The 22780-nt window shown below is 41.0% G+C and overlaps 1 protein-coding gene across 2 annotated transcripts in view; it reads right to left on the bottom strand.

The window, feature by feature from the left end:
- Positions 1-221: 221 nt before the first annotated feature.
- The window catches only part of AIG1 (androgen induced 1), a 458548-nt gene continuing 435989 nt past the window's right edge, over positions 222-22780 (bottom strand). Inside the window, exons 4-5 of one of the 2 annotated variants that reach the window (XM_075864339.1) lie at positions 3875-4038; positions 222-722 (exon numbers count right to left, since the gene is read on the bottom strand). In XM_075864339.1, the coding sequence (XP_075720454.1) occupies positions 685-722; positions 3875-4038 (202 nt within the window). In that variant the 3' untranslated portion in view covers positions 222-684. The remainder of the gene's footprint in view (positions 723-3874; positions 4039-22780) is intronic. The other variant, XM_075864338.1, reaches the window with a different exon arrangement.

Raw genomic sequence — 22780 nt, 5'->3', positions numbered from 1 at the left:
TGTGCTTGGCCTGTGATTGGCTGCAGCTGTCACTTGGACTTAACTGTCATCCCGGGAGGTCGGACCGGAGTTATCGGTAAGTCAGAACGTCTTTTTTTTTTTACAGGTTCATGGATTTTCGGAGCGGAAGTCACTGTCCATGGTGCTGAACCAGTTTAACGCTTTCAGCACCGTGGACAGAGACTGTCTCCTGACGTCGCGTACCCGAACATTTTTTACCGGTTTCGGTCAAAACGAGTTTGGCCGAACCCGGTGAAGTTCGGTGCGCTCATCTCGAATTTGACACTCCGTTTGGATGTTTGTAAACAGAAAAGCACGTGGTGCTTTTCTGTTTACATTCAGGAGTTTGACAGCTCTTGCGCGAATCACGCAGTTCGCACGGAAGTGCTTCCGTGCGGCATGCGTGGTTTTCACGCACCCATTGACTTCAATGGGTGCGTGATGCGCGAAAAACGCACGATTTTAGAACATGTCGTGAGTTTTACGCAACGCACGCGCACTGCGCAAAATTCACGCATCGTCTAAACAGCCCCATAGACTATTATAGGTGCGTACGACACGCGTGAAAAGCACGCGCGTCGCACGCGCGTATAATACGCTCGTGTAAATGAGGCCTTATAGTGGATGAAATGTATTCTAGCTTTGTATGTATAAGAAGAATTTTTCACTCTTGCATAGCTGGAATCAGTCAGCCTTGATCCTTTTGTCCGCTGCTTCCATTGCTAAAAAAAATAAAAATAAAGGAAAACATCTTGTTGGCTACTTCAAAGCAACATCACATCAATAATAATAATCATAATGATAATATTAATAATAACAACAATAACATATTAAAGGCAAATGACAGTTCGGTAAGAAAGAAGAAAAAAAGGTGGTCAGATATCTTGCAAGTACACTGTACTACTTAAATGTACACACATCACATTAGTAGCAGTAATTCATGCGAAAGGAGCCCCGACCAAGTATTGAGTGCATATACTTGTACATACTTTCAGTAGGCCAACGTTTCGGTATTAAAAATAATTTTTGATATTGGGCTAATATAATATTCTAAATTTTCTGAGATACTAAATTTTGGGTTTTCATTAACTGTTAGACATAATCATCAACATTAAAAGAAAAAAATGCTGGAAATAGATCACTCTGTGTGTAATGAATCTATATAATATATGAGTTTCACTTTTTGAATTGAATTACTGAAATAAATTAACTTTTTGATGATATTCTAATTCATTGAGAAGGACTAGTATATCAATTACAATTCAACAGATCGCTTTGAAAAAGAGAAACAAATTTAGAGTGAAAGTGAAACTTAAAAACCCCATTTCTTTTTGTCAGTCCAAAATTGTGTGCTGATTTTTTTTAATAATATATTTATATAGGTTTTCCACAGCCCAAAAAATTCTTACTGCTGTGGCCACTGAGGGAGCAGCTTACTGCATTCATGTTTATACAGCTTCCAAAGGACATAATAATACATCTATATGCTGTGAGCTCCTGCAGTAGTTGCAGGCAGTCAGAATTATTTTATAGAAAATTATTTTCATTTTTATCCCAGGTCTTACACAGGACACAATTTTTATTTTTTATTTGGCGGTCTTTCGTGGTATGTATAAAAACATTTGAATATCTGCCACTATTCCAATTAGGGTGAAGATATTCCTGTACATTGCAATTTCAATCCATGAAAGGTCTCCAGGAAGACAATGTACCTGACAGAAATTGGAACACAAACTGCTGTCATGAGATACTCTCAGCAGTGCTGCCTCAGAATTTGGACCTGATTTTTAAAGCTAAAGGGGTTTTTATACATTTATTCTAGTAGGTCTCTGTTAACATAAGCTCTAACAGCTTTGGGTGCCTCTTAGAACCATGGTGATTGGATCCCTGGAAGTTTGTTTGTGAAAATCAAGGATGTCTGCTTCTCATTTTGTTTACCCCATAATCAGTATTAATTATACTGTAAAACTACAGATATTAGAAGTATCTCAGATCTCCTTCTTCAGAATGGAAGTGCAGCTATATTGGAGTGTCAAATTTGCACTGGTGATTCATGCCTATACAATAGAAGGGACGTACACCGATAAGCCATTACATTAAAACCACCTCCCTAATATTGTGTGCCGCCAACACATCTTGTGTCGCAAAAACAGCTATGACCCGTCGAGGCATGGACTCCACAATACCTCTTAAGATAACCCGTGGTATCTGGCACTAAGACGTTAGCAGCAGATCATTTAAATCCTGTAAGTTACGAGGTGGGGCCTCCCTGGATCAAACTTGTTTTCCCAGTGCATCCTACAGATGTTGGATCGGATTAATATCTGAGTAATTTGAAAGCCAAGTCAACACCTTTGTCATGTTCCTCAAACCAGTGAGTTTGGAACTATGTGACGTCATATAGAGTACACTAAAGAGTGACTGCAGAGGGTGATGATGATCTATGTATACATAATCAGACATAGAAATGTGTCTGTCATTGATCTATCAACGATTGTGCTTGCTATTAACTTAGGGAATTATTGCATTAGCAACACAGCAATGTTTTTGGTGTTACTTTCATATTACAAGTATAAATGCTGCTTAGGAAGAACATTTTAGAAACCTTATTATGTTCTCTTGTGCCAACAGTGCTTGTTTGAGAGTTTAGTGCAATGGTAGACTTGACTAGTGGCAACTGTTATGCATAGCCATGTATAGTCAGTAAAAGATGAAAGCGGTTGCAGTATCAGCAAATAACTGAAAATGCATGATCATAACAAGGGCTGTTTATGGGAAGTGTCAAGGGGTACCCCTGCCAGTGGCACCATTCCTGTAACTTGGGAAAGGCGCACCAGCACAAATGCCCTAAGTTCTAAGTTCCCCTTAATGATCGGGCAGAGCACTCAACCAACACTCTACCTGATCAGAGAGAGAACTGTGTGACTGTTAAATCATAGTTGCAGAGTCCTCTCTATCCCTGCCCTGTATGATTAGTGCAGATTGGGAAGGGCAAGTTAAAGGCACATATTATTCCGTTTCCGTCAGAGAGTCCGTACATAGGAAACATTGCTAGAGCCTAAGGAGGTGAGTAAGGCACTGCATGCCAGTTGTTAACCTGCTCACTATTCTAGTCCACCATCGAAGCTAACACCTCAACGACCCCAGATCACCAAGGAAGCTGGCATTAACTTCTTTACTGCGCTTGACAACTAGGGATATCGGCAGTAACTCCTCCAATGTCCTATATCACTAGGGATGTTCATATTAACTCCACTCACTACCAACACTAAATGTTGTTACCATTAACTACTAAACAATTTTTATTTGGTCACTGCATGGCAATATAAGGCTGGTTTTACACCACGTTCAGGTGATTGATTCTCCAATATGTATGTTCTAGGCTCGGGCTACACAGCGACTTTGGCTGCAACACAAGTTACGCTGACAAAAATCGCTGTTGCCATTCCGGCATCACAGGTTTGTTTTTTTGCGACTGTCATGTCGCGGTTGCGGAAACCTGTGGTCGCAATGAGGCAACATTGACTTTCATTACCAGCGATGAAGGCAGTGTGACACAGCGATCTTTGGCCACGGAACCTGTTCAACACTAGTCCCACGGCCAAAGTTGTCACCTTCACGTAAACATACAGAAAGGTGTCCGTGGACAATAGAAATAAATGGGTCTGTACTTTAATCAAAATTACGGCCATGTGCATGGGGCCTAAGTTAGTGATTTCCTTCTCCCATGTGGTGGGGTCTGTCTGGCAACGTTAGCTAAATTCACTCGAAGACATCCAATCAACACTAGATATTTTTTCATTTTAGATTGTTTCTGGGGGGTTTTTTTCCACACAATTATAGACTATATGTAAATATTTGCTTCAAAACTTACATTTATCCAAATCCCAAATGTAACTGTTTAGCTTTTCACCCAGAACATAGTAGATGTTAATGATAACAGTGACTAGGAGGAAAAAAATTATTTTAGCTAGAGGACTGAAGTATTCCAGAAGAGGGTACACCCATACTCCTGTCACATGATGAACCCAGCACACCCTGAAAGAAAGCAGAAGGAAACAAAGGAATTACTTGTTGAAGCTGCAACATATCTTAATTCCAGAAAATACATATCCAGAACTTCCTAGATTTTATATGCAGTGAAAGAGAGTAATAAAACTGCCACTATACCGGCCAAAGTGGCTGCGACAAAGCCAGCAACATGAGGCGGTCAATGCCGCCCAGCACATTAATGTTCTTTTAGTGGCGTCATTAGCACTGGGCATCCAGGGTCCAAGCCCTGGACTTTTGACTCGGTGCCCTGGGCGACTGCCACATTTAATTGTATGCGTCCACAGGACGCAGATACAATTGAATACTATGGCGGAGCATGAAGCTATCAGCTCCCTGCTCTGACATCCACTAGGCTACAGTACAGGTTAGGCCTGCAGCCTATAAGACACTGGGACAGGATCCATGCGCAGGCTGGCACCATTAAGTCATTGGATCATGTCAGCCTACGCAAGGGTCTCGGCGTCTTATAGGCTGCAGGACTGAGGAGGCTGTGAGACTCTGCATCTCTGTTCGTCATGTGAACAGGGCTAAGGTGAGCATAAGTTTCTAAAGGCATGAAATTGGAAAGTGTTTCTATGTTCACAGGCAACCTGTTTAATATGGGAGCTGCCACTGGGATTAGCTAATCGCCATTGGTCCGGCTTCTGAGAACCCCATCAAAAGTAATATTTCCGAAAACAGTCAGATATTTGCCTTTCAGCAGCTGGTAGTGTTAATTACATTGTGGCTATTGTTTTCGGATATAACCACAACAAACTTTGAGGGTATACTTTCAATTTAACCCTTTAGTGACCAGCCTGCTTTAAGACTTAAAGGGGTGTTCCCATCTTGAAAACATACCTATAAAGATTAACAACATAAAATTAGGTATTTTTGTAAATACCTTCTTTTTTTTAAACTCTGTACTTTGCGAGATATCCTGGCTCCAATTTACTGACAGCCCCTCTTTGTTTATTGCTCATTGCCTAGAGATCCGGCAACCACTGCTTTCCTCTAGCGGTGGCCGCGCCAGCGCTGTTCTACCTCTTTATTTTGCAGTGAGGGTGGCCGGAATCTCGGGGGAGTAGCATCTAATAAATTCACAATGCTGTTTGTTGTATGTGCGCGCACCAGAGACTGCTATTATCCTGCATTCATAGCAGCATCGCTGTCTTGCAGAACGCCCCCCACAGAGCGCTTCAATGATTGTACATTTTTTTTGCCCTCATTACCCCTTTACCCAGCGTCGTGACCAGCACTTTATCAGCGATACCGGCTGCTACAGCCTTCAGCATGAGGGGTCCGTGCCGCCGACGGCCTTTGGCCCCCCGATCCACAGTAGGCCGCTATCAGCCACTATGGCTGGTACAGTTGTACTAACGCTATATTCAATATTATCTGCATCCTTAGGATGCGGATAATATTGAACACTACGGCAGAGCAAGAGAGGAATCTCTTTGCCCTGTAATTTAGGAGTCTACTGTCCGTGTTCGGACAGCAGACTATCATAGGTAGGTGGGGGCACTATATACAGTGTCTGTTACAGGGGCTGGTACTAGCTATATGTAGGATGTGCGTGTGCTATCTACAGGATGGGCTGTATGTCAATAGCTACAGGGGTGAGGTGGGGGCGATATCTACATGGTATCTGAGAAACGCAGCACTGCAGAAAAAAAGAAGACATTTACAAAGATGGTTCGTTTTTTCATTTCTAGGTCTTGGGATATTGAACTTAATGTTGGGAATAACCCTTTAACTTTATTAACTTTTATGGGGGGGGGGGGGGGGTTTAATGGAAATTTTTTTTTTACATTTTGCCATTCTAATTTGCGTCTTAGGCTTGCGCTGTTTACCGAGTAGTATAACTAGCAAAAATTGGATCCAGCGTTGGGTTCTTTAGGTCTGTTTAAAATAGGAATCTTCTTCCAAGTTTTATTGACAAAAGGATAAAACAAGTGCGATGAAATGAGAATAAATTTCCCAAGTACAAATAGAGGGATGATACAGCAATATGAGCGGTGCCTTAATATTCATGTACCGGAAATGTTGACTTTTTAAAAACAATATGTAAGTGTATAAGTATGAGAATAAAAAATTGTGCTAACTATAGGAGATATTGTCGGAAATAATTTTTGGTTACATTTTTTGTAATTATTTATATGTATGCATTTGTATGGGGTATAGATTTGGTCCAAAAAATGCTTTAAGACTCAAATTCAATGATATCTAGATAATTGACGGCTTTATTTATTACTTCTAATATAGAATATACTGTGATGATAGTTATTCTTAAAATATATAGATGGAATTAGAGTGGAATTCACATTTAATATAAGGGTTTCTAGAGGATTGGTACCTTTACTTGATAATATTTATTATTGCTGTATACTTTGTTTATTTTTTAATTATTTATTTATTTATTTTTTGCTTCCAGAGTGTCCGGAATAAAGGCTCCAGTGAAATTGCAAACGAGACAAAGTAAGTATCAACTTAATAATGCTACCACTGTACACTGTAAGTACTAGAGGATTCATGTTATGTATATTGGTACATTAGCAAAAATTATATACATGATATTACATCTCTGGAAGTGTTATAAAGTTTTATTAATAGTGAAACATTAGTTCTTTGCGTAAGTTAAGACCATTTGGCACTCGGGTTTTTAATCTGTATATCCAATAGGCTTCCCTGGTATGCGTTTTATGTTTAATGTCTCCTCCTCTTTTAGGGCTGTGAATCTTTTCGATAGCATAACATATAAAGTTGTTGATTGATCTATTATGATGGTGGATGAAGTGCTTTGCCGCATTGGATATATTTAGTATGTTTGGATTCCGGATGTAGCCCAGATGTTCTAGTATTCTGGTTTTTAGCTTGCGGTTTGTGCATCCTACGTATTTGACATTGCATTGTGTGCATTCTATAATGTATATTACTGATTCCGTATTACAATTAATGTAATTATTAATAGTGAAAGTGATGGTGTTTGTTGAATCGGAAAAAGTTTTTCTTGGGGCAGCGTACAGACATGTTTTACAGGGTTTATTACCGCATCTAAAAAACCCTTTCTGTTCAAGCCATGTTGTTTTGGAAGTGTTTGAACTAAAGAAGGAAGGAGATAGAGAACCACCCAGAGACGGGGCTTTGCGGGCCACGAATCTACAATCCTCTTTGAGAATATCCGCAAGGATATCGTCCTCCATTAGCATTGGTAGACGTTTTTTGATAATTTGTTTAATGTCGTTGAATTGGTTACTTTGACTCAAGACCACTGTTGGTTTATTGGGCTCTGGCCTAGGATTGTGCTTTTTTGATAGAAGGATATCTCCAGTTTTTTTTAGAGGTGATGTTGCTTGCCCTTTTTAGTGACCATTGTGGGTATCCTCTACTGCATAGTCTACTGTGGATTTGTTGCTGTTCTATTTTAAATTGTGCATCTGAACTGCAATTCCGTTTGGCTCTATGGAGTTCTCCCACTGGTATCGAAGTGATGGTTTGTTTAGTGTGGTTGCTACGAGCATGTAGAATTGTGTTACCAGCTGTAGGCTTTCTGAATGTTTTGGTTTGAATAATGGCATTTTCTATACCCGTCAACTCCAGATCTAGGAAGACCATGTTATTTTTGTCATGGGCCGACGTGAATCTGAGGTTTGATGTATTGGAGTTCAAAAAATCAACGAAATCTGGTATGGCAGATATGTCTCCCTTCCAAATGAACAAGAGATCATCTATATATCTGCCATACCAGTGTATATTGTCCCCGAATGGGTTGGATGTGGAGAAGATTGTAGTTTCTTCCCACCATGCCATGACTAAGTTGGCTAAGGAGGGGGAGAATTTTGCTCCCATGGAGACTCCTTTAAGTTGCAGGTAAAAGATGCCATCAAACTGGAAGTAGTTATGGGTCATCAGAAATATCAGTACATCCAGAATGAATGATTGAAGCTGGTCACTGTAATTGCTGTGTCCAGCTTCAATCATTCAGGGGTATTTGTAAATTGCGTATATTAGTTTGAGCAGCTACCATACAGCACATATTATGCTGCTGAATTCGTGTATTCTCAGGAGCACAATGAGACACTAATGCCTGGTCTGACTCGCGCCAGAGACTCTCACAAGATTTATACAGCTAGCCCCACCTAGCAGATGGGCGGAATGGAACGGACATAGCCAATCGGTGTATCACAGCGTATAAGTAACGCCCACCGATCGGGCCTGCCCATGGTAACATAGACGCCAATCAGGTAGATGCATAAAGCATCAGTAGTTACTAGGGGAATACAGGCGGTTTATGCGTACGTTTGATAAATAAACAGGTAGGTGTGAATACGTGCCAAGCATAGAGCAGACTGACTATGTAAATGTGGCGGTAGTCACCTACAATTTGAAGCTGATGACCATTTCTTATATACACAATAAATGAAGGGTGCACGTGGGATGGGTAACTGGAAAAAAAAAAAAAATAATTATAATTTTTTTCTTTTTTTTATCTATCCTTTTATTTTTATATTTTTTATTATTGTTGGGAGTATACATCGCTCGCACAAGACCAAGCTGTATTTAATACATTGTTGTAGATGAGCGACTAACGATGTTATTGTTGGCATAGACGAGTAAGAGAACTAAAGGAAGGAAAGAAAGGACAGATATTCATTAAGTCCAGATGGACTAACTGTTTTCATTCTGAATATCCATTGGGCTTCCTTCTGGAGGATTTTTTATCCCAATCACCTCCTCTGGTTGGTGGCACAATGTGTTCCATTCCCTGGAATTTCAGGATAGTGGAGTCACCAGAATGATGCTCCCATACATGTCTAGAGACAGAGGTATCTTCCTTCCTATTTATGTCACAAATGTGATCTCTAATCCTCCGTCTAAAATCACGTCTAGTCTTTCCAACATACTGGATACCACAGACACAGGTGATAAGATACACTACTCCCTTAGTCAAGCAATTGATAAAGGATCTCGTGTAAAAGTTTTCGCCTGTGCTTGTACTTGCAAATTTACGGGTACTAAGAATGGAGCAGCAGGCTTTGCATCTGCCACATTTAAACGTCCCTTTCATGTTAGATGACAGCCAGGTAGTATTTTTTACTTCAAGATGGGTATGAACTAGACTATCTTTAATATTCCGACCTCTTTTGAAGGTAATCAGTGGTCTGTCACCTACCAGGTTGCCTACATCTGGGTCCAATTTGAGGATATCCCAGTAGAGGGTAAGTATTCTCCTGACCTCATGATGTGCAGCATCATAGGTACCTATCACTCTAATTGTCTCCTCCTGTATTGGACGTGTTTTGGGGTTTAACAAGCTGTCTCTGTTAGCACCCATAGCGTGTTGATATGCAGTTTTCAGTACATGATTCGGATACCCTCTCCGCACAAATCTGTCTCTCAGACCATTAGCTGAGGATTTGAAATCCGAAATTGTGGTACAGTTACGTCTTGCCCTAATGTATTGCCCCTTAGGTATGCCTTTCTTAAGTGGGACAGGATGCCAGCTATCCCATCTAAGAAGATTATTAGTTGCGGTGTCTTTTCTGTACATATTCGTTCACAGATAACCCATCTCTGTTTTTTCAATTTTAACATCCAGGAAAGTAATGTGTTGCTCCTGTATTTCTGACGTGAAGAAAAGACCTATGTCATTGATGTTTAACACAGACACAAACTCCTTAAATTCAGCAGCAGTTCCTGACCAGAGAATCAACACATCATCAATGAATCTTAGCCATAGTTCAATATGCGATGTGTATTTCTCCATCCCATCACTGAATACAAATTCCTTTTCCCACCAGCCCAGATATAGATTAACTAAGTCCTACAAAGACCATATTCGTTCTTGGTGGGAAGTCCAAACAATTGAGACGTACCTCAAAAATCGCATAGTACCCAGAGGTTTGAGAATTACCCTTATACCAGCAGCTAGGCTGCGATCGGGGGATCTTCTCAAAAAATGGGAAAAAGAATCAATCGAATCATCTCTGCGATTTATGGGTCTCCTGTTGGATGAGGAGAAAGTTTTGCTTGCACGTAGTGCTAAAGAATTAAAGGAGGGCATTGAACACGTTAAAAAATGTATGGGCAGTGCTGACTTTGAGAAGAAAGAAAGCACTTTGCAACAGACTATTGACAAATTCACAGCTCACATCAAAGAACGCAAACACTTCCAATATGTTAGGGACACTAATGATTTTAAGGAGGGTAGGATCTTTGATTTCGGTCCCAAACCTACTGTGTTTCAGGAGATTGACACAGAGTTATCATCCTCTGAACCGGATGTGTCAGACTCCGATACACAGAGATACCCCCTGAGAACAGCGCGCAACAATAGACCTCAGGGTAGAACTCAATCACGTACCGTCCAAAGAGGGAGAAATAGAGGGCGTGCTGCCAACAGGGAGAGATTTTTAGGCCGAAGTCATCCTATCTCAGACTACCTTGTGAGGGATCAGAGAGAGGTCTAACCAATGCCAGTATGAGACAGGATGATGATATGCATATTATTAATCTGTCTGCCAGACAACTAACTACTGAAGAGATTGCCATACTAAGCAAAGGACTATTGTTTGTCCCAACCAATGGCTTTGATTTATTTTCTTGGGTTAAAGATCTGAACCTATTCATTAGGAAACTCAAATGGAAAAACATTTTCAAGACGCATGACAAACGTCAGTGTGAAGAGTTGGGGATCCTGGAGGAAGATCTTCCTCATGTGAGATTATTGGGGGAACTTTGGGATGAAGGTCAGAGAGAGCTGGGTGAGGGACCATTGACTGATCTTAAATTACCCTCAACAAAAAATCCCCCTATGAATGATAATACGTTACTTGATGTGTTCTTGAAAGTGGTCACGGACCAACTTGCGAAATTAGAGCCAAATGGGAACTGTGATTTCAATTTATCATTGGAGGAGGTATCAGCCCTTCAGACCCTTGAAAATGACTCTGAGATAGTTATCAAGTCTTCAGACAAAGGTGGCAATGTGGTGATTCTTGATCGTAGCCACTATGTCACCATATGTATGAACATTCTGAAAGACAAATGCTGTTATCAGGTTCTTACTAACAACCCTACACAAAAATTTCTGGTCGAGCTCAGAGGTATTCTACTTGAGGCCAAACAGACCAAGATTATTAATGATACGGAATTTACCTTTATACTAGGGACTTGCCCGCAAGTGGTGACTTTTTATAGTCTTCCCAAGGTACATAAGGGACTCCATCCCCTTAAAGGTCGTCCTATCGTTTCTGGCATCGGGAGTATTTCACAAAATGCCAGAGTTTACGTTGACAAAATACTCAGACCATTTGTTATGGCACTTCCATCATATGTACGTGATACGATGGAGGTGCTTAGAAAACTTGAAGGCATTAAAGTGGAACCCAATGTTTTCCTGGCAAGTCTGGATGTGGAGGCTCTTTACAGCTCCATCCCTCATGCTATGGGCTGCCGAGAAGTGGAGTACTTCCTTCAGGACAGAGGAACCCAATTCCATGCCCACAATCAATTTGTTATAAAATTACTGTGGTATGTCCTGGAGCATAATTTTTTCCTTTTTGAGCATAGGATCTTCCACCAGCTCAGAGGAGTAGCAATGGGAAGCCCATGTGCTCCTACCTATGCTAATCTATATCTGGGCTGGTGGGAAAAGGAATTTGTATTCAGTGATGGGATGGAGAAATACACATCGCATATTGAACTATGGCTAAGATTCATTGATGATGTGTTGATTCTCTGGTCAGGAACTGCTGCTGAATTTAAGGAGTTTGTGTCTGTGTTAAACATCAATGACATAGGTCTTTTCTTCACGTCAGAAATACAGGAGCAACACATTACTTTCCTGGATGTTAAAATTGAAACAACAGAGATGGGTTATCTGCGAACGAATATGTACAGAAAAGACACCGCAACTAATAATCTGCTTAGATGAGATAGCTGGCATCCTGTCCCACTTAAGAAAGGCATACCTAAGGGGCAATACATTAGGGCAAGACGTAACTGTACCACAATTTCGGATTTCAAATCCTCAGCTAATGGTCTGAGAGACAGATTTTTAGCGGAGAGGGTATCCGAATCATGTACTGAAAACTGCATATCAACACGCTATGGGTGCTAACAGAGACAGCTTGTTAAACCCCAAAACACGTCCAATACAGGAGGAGACAATTAGAGTGATAGGTACCTATGATGCTGCACATCATGAGGTCAGGAGAATACTTACCCTCTACTGGGATATCCTCAAATCAGACCCAGTTGTAAGCAACCTGGTAAGTGACAGACCACTGATTACCTTCAAAAGAGGTCGGAATATTAAAGATAGGCTAGTTCATAGCCATCTTGAAGTAAAAAATACTACCTGGCTGTCATCTAACACGAAAGGGACGTTTAAATGTGGCAGATGCAAAGCCTGCTGCTCCATTCTTAGTACCCGTAAATTTGCAAGTACAACCACAGGCGAGAACTTTTACACGAGATCCTTTATCAATTGCTTGACTAAGGGAGTAGTGTATCTTATCACCTGTGTCTGTGGTATCCAGTATGTTGGAAAGACTAGACGCGAATTTAGACGGAGGATTAGAGATCACATCTGTGACATAAATAGGAAGGAAGATACCTCTGTCTCTAGACATGTATGGGAACATCATTCTGGTGATTCCACGGTCCTGAAATTTCAGGGGATGGAACACATTGTGCCACCAACCAGAGGAGGTGATTGGGATAAAAAAATCCTCCAGAAGGAAGCCCAATGGATATTCAGAATGAAAACAGTTAGTCCATCTGGACTTAATGAACATCTGTCCTTTCTTTCCTTCCTTTAGTTCTCTTACTCGTCTATGCCAACAATAACATCGTTAGTCGCTCATCTACAACAATGTATTAAATACAGCTTGGTCTTGTGCGAGCGATGTATACTCCCAACAATAATAATAAAAAATATAAAAATAAAAGAATAGATAAAAAAAAGAAAAAAATTACAATTTCTTTTTTTTTTTTTCCAGTTACCCATCCCACGTGCACCCTTCATTTATTGTGTATATAAGAAATGGTCATCAGCTTCAAATTGTAGGTGACTACCGCCACATTTACATAGTCAGTCTGCTCTATGCTTGGCACATATTCACACCTACCTGTTTATTTATCAAACGTACGCATAAACCGCCTGTATTCCCCTAGTAACTACTGATGCTTTATGCATCTACCTGATTGGCGTCTATGTTACCATGGGCAGGCCCGATCGGTGGGCGTTACTTATACACTGTGATACACCGATTGGCTATGTCCGTTCCATTCCGCCCATCTGCTAGGTGGGGCTAGCTGTATAAATCTTGTGAGAGTCTCTGGCGCGAGTCAGACCAGGCATTAGTGTCTCATTGCGCTCCTGAGAATACACGAATTCAGCAGCATAATATGTGCTGTATGGTAGCTGCTCAAACTAATATACGCAATTTACAAATACCCCTGAGGACGTCCCCCTTTGGTTCAGAGGGTTTCAGAAACGCGTTGGGAGATTGCTCAAAATTCCTAACTTGTGGCAAACAGACCACATTTATTTTTGCTAAGTTCTCTGTTCATGTTTCAATTGGTGCACCCAGCATCGGTGCCTGTGGAACATTCATATTGGACTGAGCTACTTTGTATCGTTGCGGCAAACGGACGAGTGGTGTGTATCACTACTCCTGTCGGGTGTTGTATCGACACTAAGGTGTACCAATCATTATCTTATTTTTACACCTGATCAGGGAACTGTGTCTCTGTTTTGCCAAACGCCTATTCACAGTATAAATTGGCATGAGTGCCCTATTTTAAATACTAATTAATAAAGACATTTTAAACGTTTATTTAGGCAGGACTTCATATTTTTCAATATTAAACGTATACTAATTATCCTGTTACCATTGGAATTTACTAATTTAACAGTATGATGTTTTGCAGCGTGCCTTGTAGCTTTTATTGGTGCTGTCGTGAGGTTGTCAATGAGGGGATAGAGAGGGTGCCCCTGCCACTGAATCCGCTAAGACGGGGCAGACGCTACTGACCACAGCATCTAAGGGGTTAAACAAGCTAACTTTTATCCCATCCGTTAAAGCAGGATCATGGCTGTCTAGCCTTTTCACAGCGTTGTGGCATAATTACCCTTCATGATCACCGTAAAAAGGCGTATGGGCGGTCATTAAGGGGTTAAATAAAATCTTAGGGTAGTGCCTACACAAGAATTTTCGAATATATTGTTATTAAATCGCTCCTGCTGGCAAAATAAGGGAATAAAACAAATATAGCAGACGAAGCCAAGAGAATTCCAAAATTCTTATACTTCTCCTGCCAGCTTTTCAGCAATCAATAGCCTTTTGTACAACAGTAGTATGCATCTCTTTTGCAGAATTAAAAATACAATTCCATGTAGAGAAAGATTGCCAGACCAAATATATATACAAAACATATAGAGTTTATTATTTATAATCAACAAGTAATACAAATTAATTCATCAATGCAATTCAGCCATTAAAAAAGTGCGTGATCAACATGTTTGTAAAAAAAATAAAAAATGAGCAAAGGCATAAAAGATATAGTACTCTGCATACAATACTCCAGAATAGAAAAGCATAATCTGCAGTGTGTAGATCTGCTGCTCCCAAGTCATATCAAGGCATTGTAGATAAAATACCAGGAAGCCAGGAAGGGAGAAAGTCACACTTCGGGCTCATTCACACGAGCGTGAATCTCGTCCGTGTGCTGTGCGTTGAAACAACGCACAGCACGCGGCTCCGGTGATTTCATAGGTGCTTGAAAACCACGGATACACATCTGTGTGCTTGTGAGTGCGTGAAAAACACATGCCACGAGCAAAGCACACTGATGCATAACGCAACACACACGGACAGATTTACGCACGTAAAATCTGTCATGCTTGTGTGAATGTACCCTAAGGCCCCTATGCACAGGACCGTAGTTTTTATCCACAATTACGGATCAGTAATTGCGGATAAAATACTGATACATTTATTTCTATCGACCTCGGACATCTGCCCGTATATTTATGGAAATCACTTGTTAATGCTGTCCTTACCTACGAGCAACTGGTATATTATCACAGAGGATGCCCTGACAAATTTCATAAGATATGGGTCAGTGGTTAACTACCATTGATGTACCTAATGATGAATCCTTCCCTGTAATTCCACTCTAATTCCTTGACTTCTTAATGGGCTGAGACATGAACTCCTTAACGGCTTTGAAATGTGACATAGGTGACTTGTTCTGTTCATTGGTTTACCTTTAGCATCTAAGAAATGATTTTGAATATCCTTGTACTTCATTGTATGATTTGGCGACTGGATAAATTGTACTTGCTAGTATATATATATATATATATATATATATATACATACACACTCTTGCTGGTCTTTCTCTTTATGTTCACACTGTTATTGTTACTATTGTGATCTAGTATCCAATTGCCATAATACTTTGTTTGCAATATTTTTAATAAAACGTAAAAAATAAATGAACCGCAGAAAATAGGATATGTCCTATGTTTCACATATGAAATGCGGATAACACTCTGCGGCCCGTCTGTGCAGTATTTACTGACTGAAAATAAATATAATGAAAGATTATGCAGTGTTCCCCAGTGTTCCCCAGAAGGGTACATAGGGCAAAGTGCCAATGACAAACCATGGAGGACACCCACCACACCGTATGCGCGATTCACCAACGGCTACGTCATAAGATAAATTCATCATGATATGAACGTGTTAATGCATAAGCATATCAGCTGCTGAGATGTGGTAAATCATTTTGGGGGTAAAACTACTTTTTAGTTATTATTTTAAATATATATTTTTTCTTCGTTTTATTATTTTTTCAATATCCCTAAATGTATTTATTAATGTTATACTATTGGTGCACAGGGTAGTAGGGTTTTTATTGCATATCCCCATATACAGATAATTGATGACTACTGTATACAGGTCACTAGTAATAGTGATTTAATGAATTGTTACCATTTGATCACAGTCATCAATTATCTGTATATGGAGACATACAACAATTTTCTAAGAAGACAATGTGTTTTCTCTGCATGTTACTGCATGCAGAGAAAACACAAATCATGTCTACTTAGAATGCCGACTAGCCCCTTCCCTTGAATCTGAATGCAGAAGAAAAAGCTTTTGCACTTGGTAAGGACTCATGTGCACGACTGTAGCCATGTGAACGGCCGTGATTTTCGGGTCGGCTGGCAGCGGAGTGTCACCAGCAAGCCGCCCGCAAATCGCGGGCCGTGCACATGGCCGCATCCATTATTTCCTATGAGCCTAGACCGCAGAACACAGCCGTAATAAGATATGCCCGTTCTTTCTGCGATCGGGGCCCCTGGGCCATGCATGGACCGTGGAAACCACGGTCGTCTGCATGGTCCCATGGGAATGAATGGGGCCGTAATTATCCCGTGGATTTTCGGGGTAATTGCGGCTGCAAAAGCACGTTCGTGTGCATGGGGCCCAAATACAGCACTCTGGTGCACAGCTCTGTTGTTCAGGGCTGTTACAACTGTTTTATATTTATTCAGTTCACTGTCACAGTACATGTTCCAGCTGATGGCATACCTCCCAACCATCCCGGATGTAGCGGGACAGTCCCAGACTGTCTGAACCACCTTAGTAACGCGTGTAGCAACAGTGAACGGCCCATTTTACACACCCCTGTACACTAACCAATCTGGAGAAAGAAAATTCTAATTTTGTCATGGTAAGGCGGGCGCTGACAAACCCGCATCGTGACGTAGTCATGTCAGCAGTGCCGCTGGAGAAAGATCTCTATTGTGGCTGCGTGGGAGTCAGTGCCGATAATTAGCTTGAAGAATTTTTTAGGGGTGGTGCTCAAGAGCAGAAAGACTCTGCCTTTCATTCCCTGCCCACAGACACGTTATATGTCGCAGTAGAGGACGGGGAGATGAAGGCTGAATCGAGCCCTTTATTATAGGAGTACAAAGCATTGCAAGATTGCAAAGCACGCTATGAAATTAAAGGGGCAAAAATTACCTAGATTAAACAAACATGGGGCAGTGATGTATGAATGGTACTAACTTATTTGGTAGAACCCAAGGTGAATTACCTTTTTGGCTTATCGGCCATTCAGTGTCCCTTTGCAGAGCGTAGGGGTGCACTGTTACACTTACAAGTGAAATAAAAATGCAAAACATCTCTCGATATGTAGCAATTTAAAAAACAATAACATACGCATAAAAACTATTACAAGAAAACTGCCATATCATTTTTGTCATTTAAACCGGCAGGTACCGTCGCATTTGTGCGTATAAGCCATCCTGCTTCCTTTCTAAGTAGAATTCTATGTCGATCACCTCCATTTGCTGGAATTTGGGCTTGCTCAATACCTGAAAACCTAAGAGAGGAGAAATCTCCTCCATGCACCTTTTTCATATGATCTATTAGTCTCGGAGCTCCTTCTCCTGTTGTAATCGATTTACAGTGTTCTCTAAATCTGACATACATATATCTAATAATTGTAAGTAGAAGGGAGGAAAATTCCACAGCAAATCCATAAAATATAAAAAAGAGCTTTATTTGATCATCTTTAAAAATTCAAGGAGGGCACAAGTATGGCGTGTTACAGCTTACGCGTTTCGAAGAAGACTTTTCTTACTCATAGCATACATAACAGAGTTAGTGCATGTGTTTTAAAATCAAGGTTAGCCAATCCCAATACATTCCTTCAAAACACAGCTCCACACAGCATTTGTGGAGGAAACAGGTTACATGCATAATGAAATTACGGCATATATGTGTATATGTGGAAACCTACAAAATTTTTCTTTATATTTAGAATGCAAATTATACATTATTCGTTAATAAACAATGTGACTAAATGAAACATGACAAGAAAAATGTGTTCAGACACATGTTAAAGTTTATGAACAATTATTATACATAATAAAGACTATGTACGTCTGTAAGCATATATTTTTTTTTAAAATTCAAAGAAGTAGAGATATTATTCGTTATGTAATAAATATTTCAAATTAAATATATTGTGAAATTCAACGATTTTGAACAGATTTAAACAAAGGCGCCCATTAGCAGAAAATACCCTTAGTTGACGTTCATCAGTGTAAAACTCCATATTTTAAAGCAATACTGTTTAAGATTATATAACAGAATGATGAAGAATTGTTTAGTAATACTAAAAACGGACTTCCAAGGGAAATATATCATATATGATGTACTATATAATGTCACCCTAGCGTTCCAATCAAAAATGTTTATATAAGGCCTGCATGTTATTTAAGACAAAGACAGAATAAAGGGAGACAGTATACTAGTAAATTAATAGTGCAACAGTTAAATAGAGGTTAAAGGGGCCCCTAATAAAGGTATGAAAAGTCTCCTCTCCTATTTAACCATTTGGGGTAACGCGTTTCCATTTGAAGGATACTAAAGACCTCTGTTAAATAAATGCCTTTTCCAATCACCTCCCCTAATAGTTTTTTTTCACTAACTCAAAACCATAAAACCTGAAGAATTGTTGTGTTTATCAATAAGGCTGGATTCACACGAGGTCATTACGTCCGTAAATGACGGACGTATTTCGGCCGCAAGTCCCGGACCGAACACAGTGCAGGGAGCTGGGCTCCTAGCATCATAGTTATGTACGATGCTAGGAGTCCCTGCCCCGCTGCCGGACAACTGTCCCGTACTGAAAACATGATTACAGTACGGGACAGTTGTCCGGCAGCGAGGCAGGGACTCCTAGCATCGTACATAACTATGATGCTAGGAGCCCGGCTCCCTGCACTGTGTTCGGTCCGGGACTTGCGGCCGAAATACGTCCGTCAATTACGGACGTAATGATCTCGTGTGAATCCAGCCTAAAATGTTTAGCAGCACCTGAAGTTTTTGAAGAATTTTTTATAATGTCAGATATGTGTTCCGCTATGCGTGTTTTTAGTTTTCTGGTTGTGCAGCCTGTATAGTTCAAATTACAGGAAGTACAGGTGACCATGTAGATAACATGTGTGTCACAGCTCATAAATTTGTTTATTATATGTAATTTATTATTAGGTAGATAGAATTCTTTTGTCTTCAAGCTATATTTGCAAACATTGCCACCACATTTGAAAAAACCTTTTTGGGATAACCATATTTTACTGGTGGTATTAGACGAAAAAAGGCTGGGTGAAAGAATGTCTCCTAAATTTTTGCCTTTCTTGGCTATATATTTGCAACCCTGCTTTATAATTTGAGACAAAATATTATCTTGATTTAACATAGGAATGTATTTTTTTTTATAATATTGGTAATTTCTGTACGTTAGAGCTATGAGCAGTAGAAACAACTATAGGAGACACAATTGAGGGAACAATATCACTCTTAGTCTCCAAAAGTGACTTTTGTGTTTTGTCTTTTATGTAATTAAAACCTGTTTTCCACATCCAATTTTTGTAGCCTCTATGTGTCAGTCTTTTTTCTATGACTTTACATTGCATAGAGAAAGACATCATCAGAATAGGCTCTCCTGACCCTTGTTAATTCTCCCTGAGGTATCGATTTGATAGTGTGAATTGGGTGACAACTTAATGCATGTAAAATGGTGTTGCCTGCCGTAGGTTTTCGATATAAAGCGGTAGATATACAACTTTTTTCGGTATCACCAATCAAAAAAATGTCTAGAAAAGGAGTCTGAATATTTGATACATTAAATGTGAATTTTAAATTCAGAGTATGATCGTTGATGAGGTCCACAAAATGTGGTATGGATGCTACATCACCGTCCCAGACCAGGAGCAGGTCATCAATGTAGCGTCCATACCAAACAATGGCCCCACCAAATGCATTAGATTCAGAGAAAATAACATTTCCTTCCCACCACGACATATACAGGTTGGCTAAAGAAGGTGAGAATTTTGACCCCGTAGGGGCACCTTCAATCTGTATATTAAACAAACCATCAATACTGAAGAAATTGTGGTGTAGAAGATATTCCACTGACATGATGATAAATTCCTGAAGTTCTAAAGTATAAGAACTATATTTGTTCAAATGAAATGTAACTGCTTGGAGTACTAGATCGTGGAGAATACAAGAGTATAACCCCACAACATCGCATGTGATCCAAGAAAAAGTATTGGACCATGTGAAGTTTTGAAAAGATTTTAAGAGTTCTTTGCTGTCTTTTATGAAGCCTGGTGTTCTTTGAACCAATGGTGTAAAGGATCTGCCAGACACAGCTTCTGTGTCGACGCCCGTGGGTAATCAGTCTGCACCTGCTCCTATGTCTGTGAGACTGACTCCATCTTCCACCACTCAGGATGGCAGGCTTAGGAGTGGGAGAGCCTATCACAGCCTGGCCAGACGGAGCTAGCTCCCGCCCACTGTCTATTTATACCTGCCTTTCCTGTTCCTCCTTTGCCTGTGATTCTGCTCTGCTTGTTTCCTGGCTCTGCTGCTTGAACTACTGATCCTCTGCTTGTTATTGACCTTGGCTTACTGACCACTCTCCTGCTCAGCGTTTTGTACCTCGTGCACTCCTGGTTTGACTCGTCTCGTTCACTACTCTTGTTGCTGACGGTGTCTCCGTGGGCAGCTGCCCCGTTTCCCAAGCTTCTGTGTACCCTTGTCTGTTTGTCTGTCATGCACTTACTGAGTGTAAGGACCGGCGCCCAGTTGTACCCCGTCGCCTAGGACGGGTCGTTGCAAGTAGGCGGGGACTGAGTGGTGGGTAGATTCGGGCTCACCTGTCTGTCTCCTTACCCCGTAATTACAAATGGTTGTAATAAGTTATTAATCCAGGCACTTAATCTTTCATTTAAAGATCCTATGCCCAATATAATCGGACTTAAGGGACAAGGAAAAATTTCTTTGTGAACCTCAGGTAATCTATGAAATATGGGCATAATTGGAAAATTAGGCATATGGTATTTGCGAGTTTTATCGTCAAGAACTCCTAAACTGGAGCCTTCTTCTAACAGTTGTGACATCCTGGGGACCACTTAGCTCATGGGATCACCATCTCCCTGGTGAGATGGTTGGCACACAGAAAGTTCACTCCAACTGCTTGAGTAAAAGGTTTAAATCAGCCACAGCTAGCTTTATTGTCTTCACAACAGCAATCAGTGGTACAACAATAAACATACAAAATAAACCCTAGGCCGTCCAGCCTCTAACTAACACATTCAGTGTCCCTCAATATGTGACACTGAGCCTTGTGCCCAGCACCTCAAAACCTTCAGTTTTACCTCACACGGTGGTGACTCTCACAGGCTAGCATGCCTGTCTTCCCCAGACTGAGAGCCCTGTGTGAACAGCACACACCTGAATTAAAGAGCCGTCTCAGGTGAAGCCTAACTAGACTCATCAGACAGCCCAAGACATGGACTGTCTGTATGGAGTGGAAGCCGCCCTTCTCCTTCATACTCCAGCAAAACAGGCCCTATACCAGGCTTTACACCCAAGAAATAGCAGAGAAAACCCTCTCTGCTGTACATGCTCCCCGGTTGCTTAAAACCTGAGTTTCTGCACTGTCCAGTAGCTGCACTGCTACATATCCCCCCTTTGATAAAGGCCGAAGGACTGATCACATTTCAACCTCCCTCCAGGGTCAAAGCTCCTATGTTGGGACATAATCACACTTAGGGTCACCTCTACAGTAACAGACATTTGATAATCACCCCTGGGTGTATTATACAGGTGCTCCAACAACTCTCCTATGTTGGCATGCCTGGCATCCTCATCCCTTGTAGGCACTACTAGCTTTTGCTGATAACAGCCGTATTTACATGTGTTGTGCCCTACATTGATGGACCTTTCCGCATCCATGAAGTGGCTTTGTGTGTCACCCCTTGGTTTAGACACTGGCTCATAGTGTTCAGTAACACTCACGAGATGAGTTCTGGTATACACCGTACCATCTACCAAACCACATTCAGACGCTATACTCCCCTCCATCTTGGAGTTTTTCATCTCAGCATTTAAATGTTCAGACTGTCTGTCCAGAGACAATTTTTCACCGCACTGACCCGACCCCTCTGGGTTACTTCTATTAGACCCGGTAGTGGTAGTCTCTACAGCAGTGTTTGGGCTCTCATCCTGCTTAGTTGTATAGAACCACTTGTTGCCCTTAGCAACGTGTCCTGTGTCACATGCAACTTCAATGGCTAGGCCACACTCTGCATTAGTATCCATTAAACCAGCCTGGAAGACGCCCTCTATTGCTCCTGTTACCTCCTGGGAAAGTGTGGGAGCTACCTGGGTCTCAACGTCTACATGTGAAAGACCTGCAGGGGGCAGAACTTCTAAGGGCGAAGTAGTAACCCTTCTCACACTATACATGGCAGTAGTGTCCTCATTGGTACCATTGACAGCCCCAACCTCTAGGGTAATGTTTTCATGTACATCTGGTTCACTACTGGGTGGTTCATTAGAGACCGAGGCCACAGCCACCAGCGCACACACCTCACTGACTCCACTGTCCAGCAACTCATGTGCGTCACTTAGGGCTACATTCACACTGGTGTGGTCGCTCAAATAAAAAGGTGGATCACTGCTGCTGGATTCAGCTGACTCTGAGGTGACCCTAACCACATTCTCAGACCTGTAGAGTTTATCACCACTCCACTCACACATCACAGCAGTATACAGCTGGTTGCCATTAGGAACAGTGCACACATCACCTGCAACAGTCTTGTTATTGTGAACCATGACCTCTAGGGGCACACTTGAGCCGTTAG

The sequence above is a fragment of the Rhinoderma darwinii genome, chromosome 4 (genome assembly GCF_050947455.1).
Source record: "Rhinoderma darwinii isolate aRhiDar2 chromosome 4, aRhiDar2.hap1, whole genome shotgun sequence".
Taxonomy (NCBI): domain Eukaryota; kingdom Metazoa; phylum Chordata; class Amphibia; order Anura; family Rhinodermatidae; genus Rhinoderma; species Rhinoderma darwinii.
Note: the sequence above shows the minus strand (reverse complement) of the source record. Positions and strands in the feature narration are given on the sequence as shown.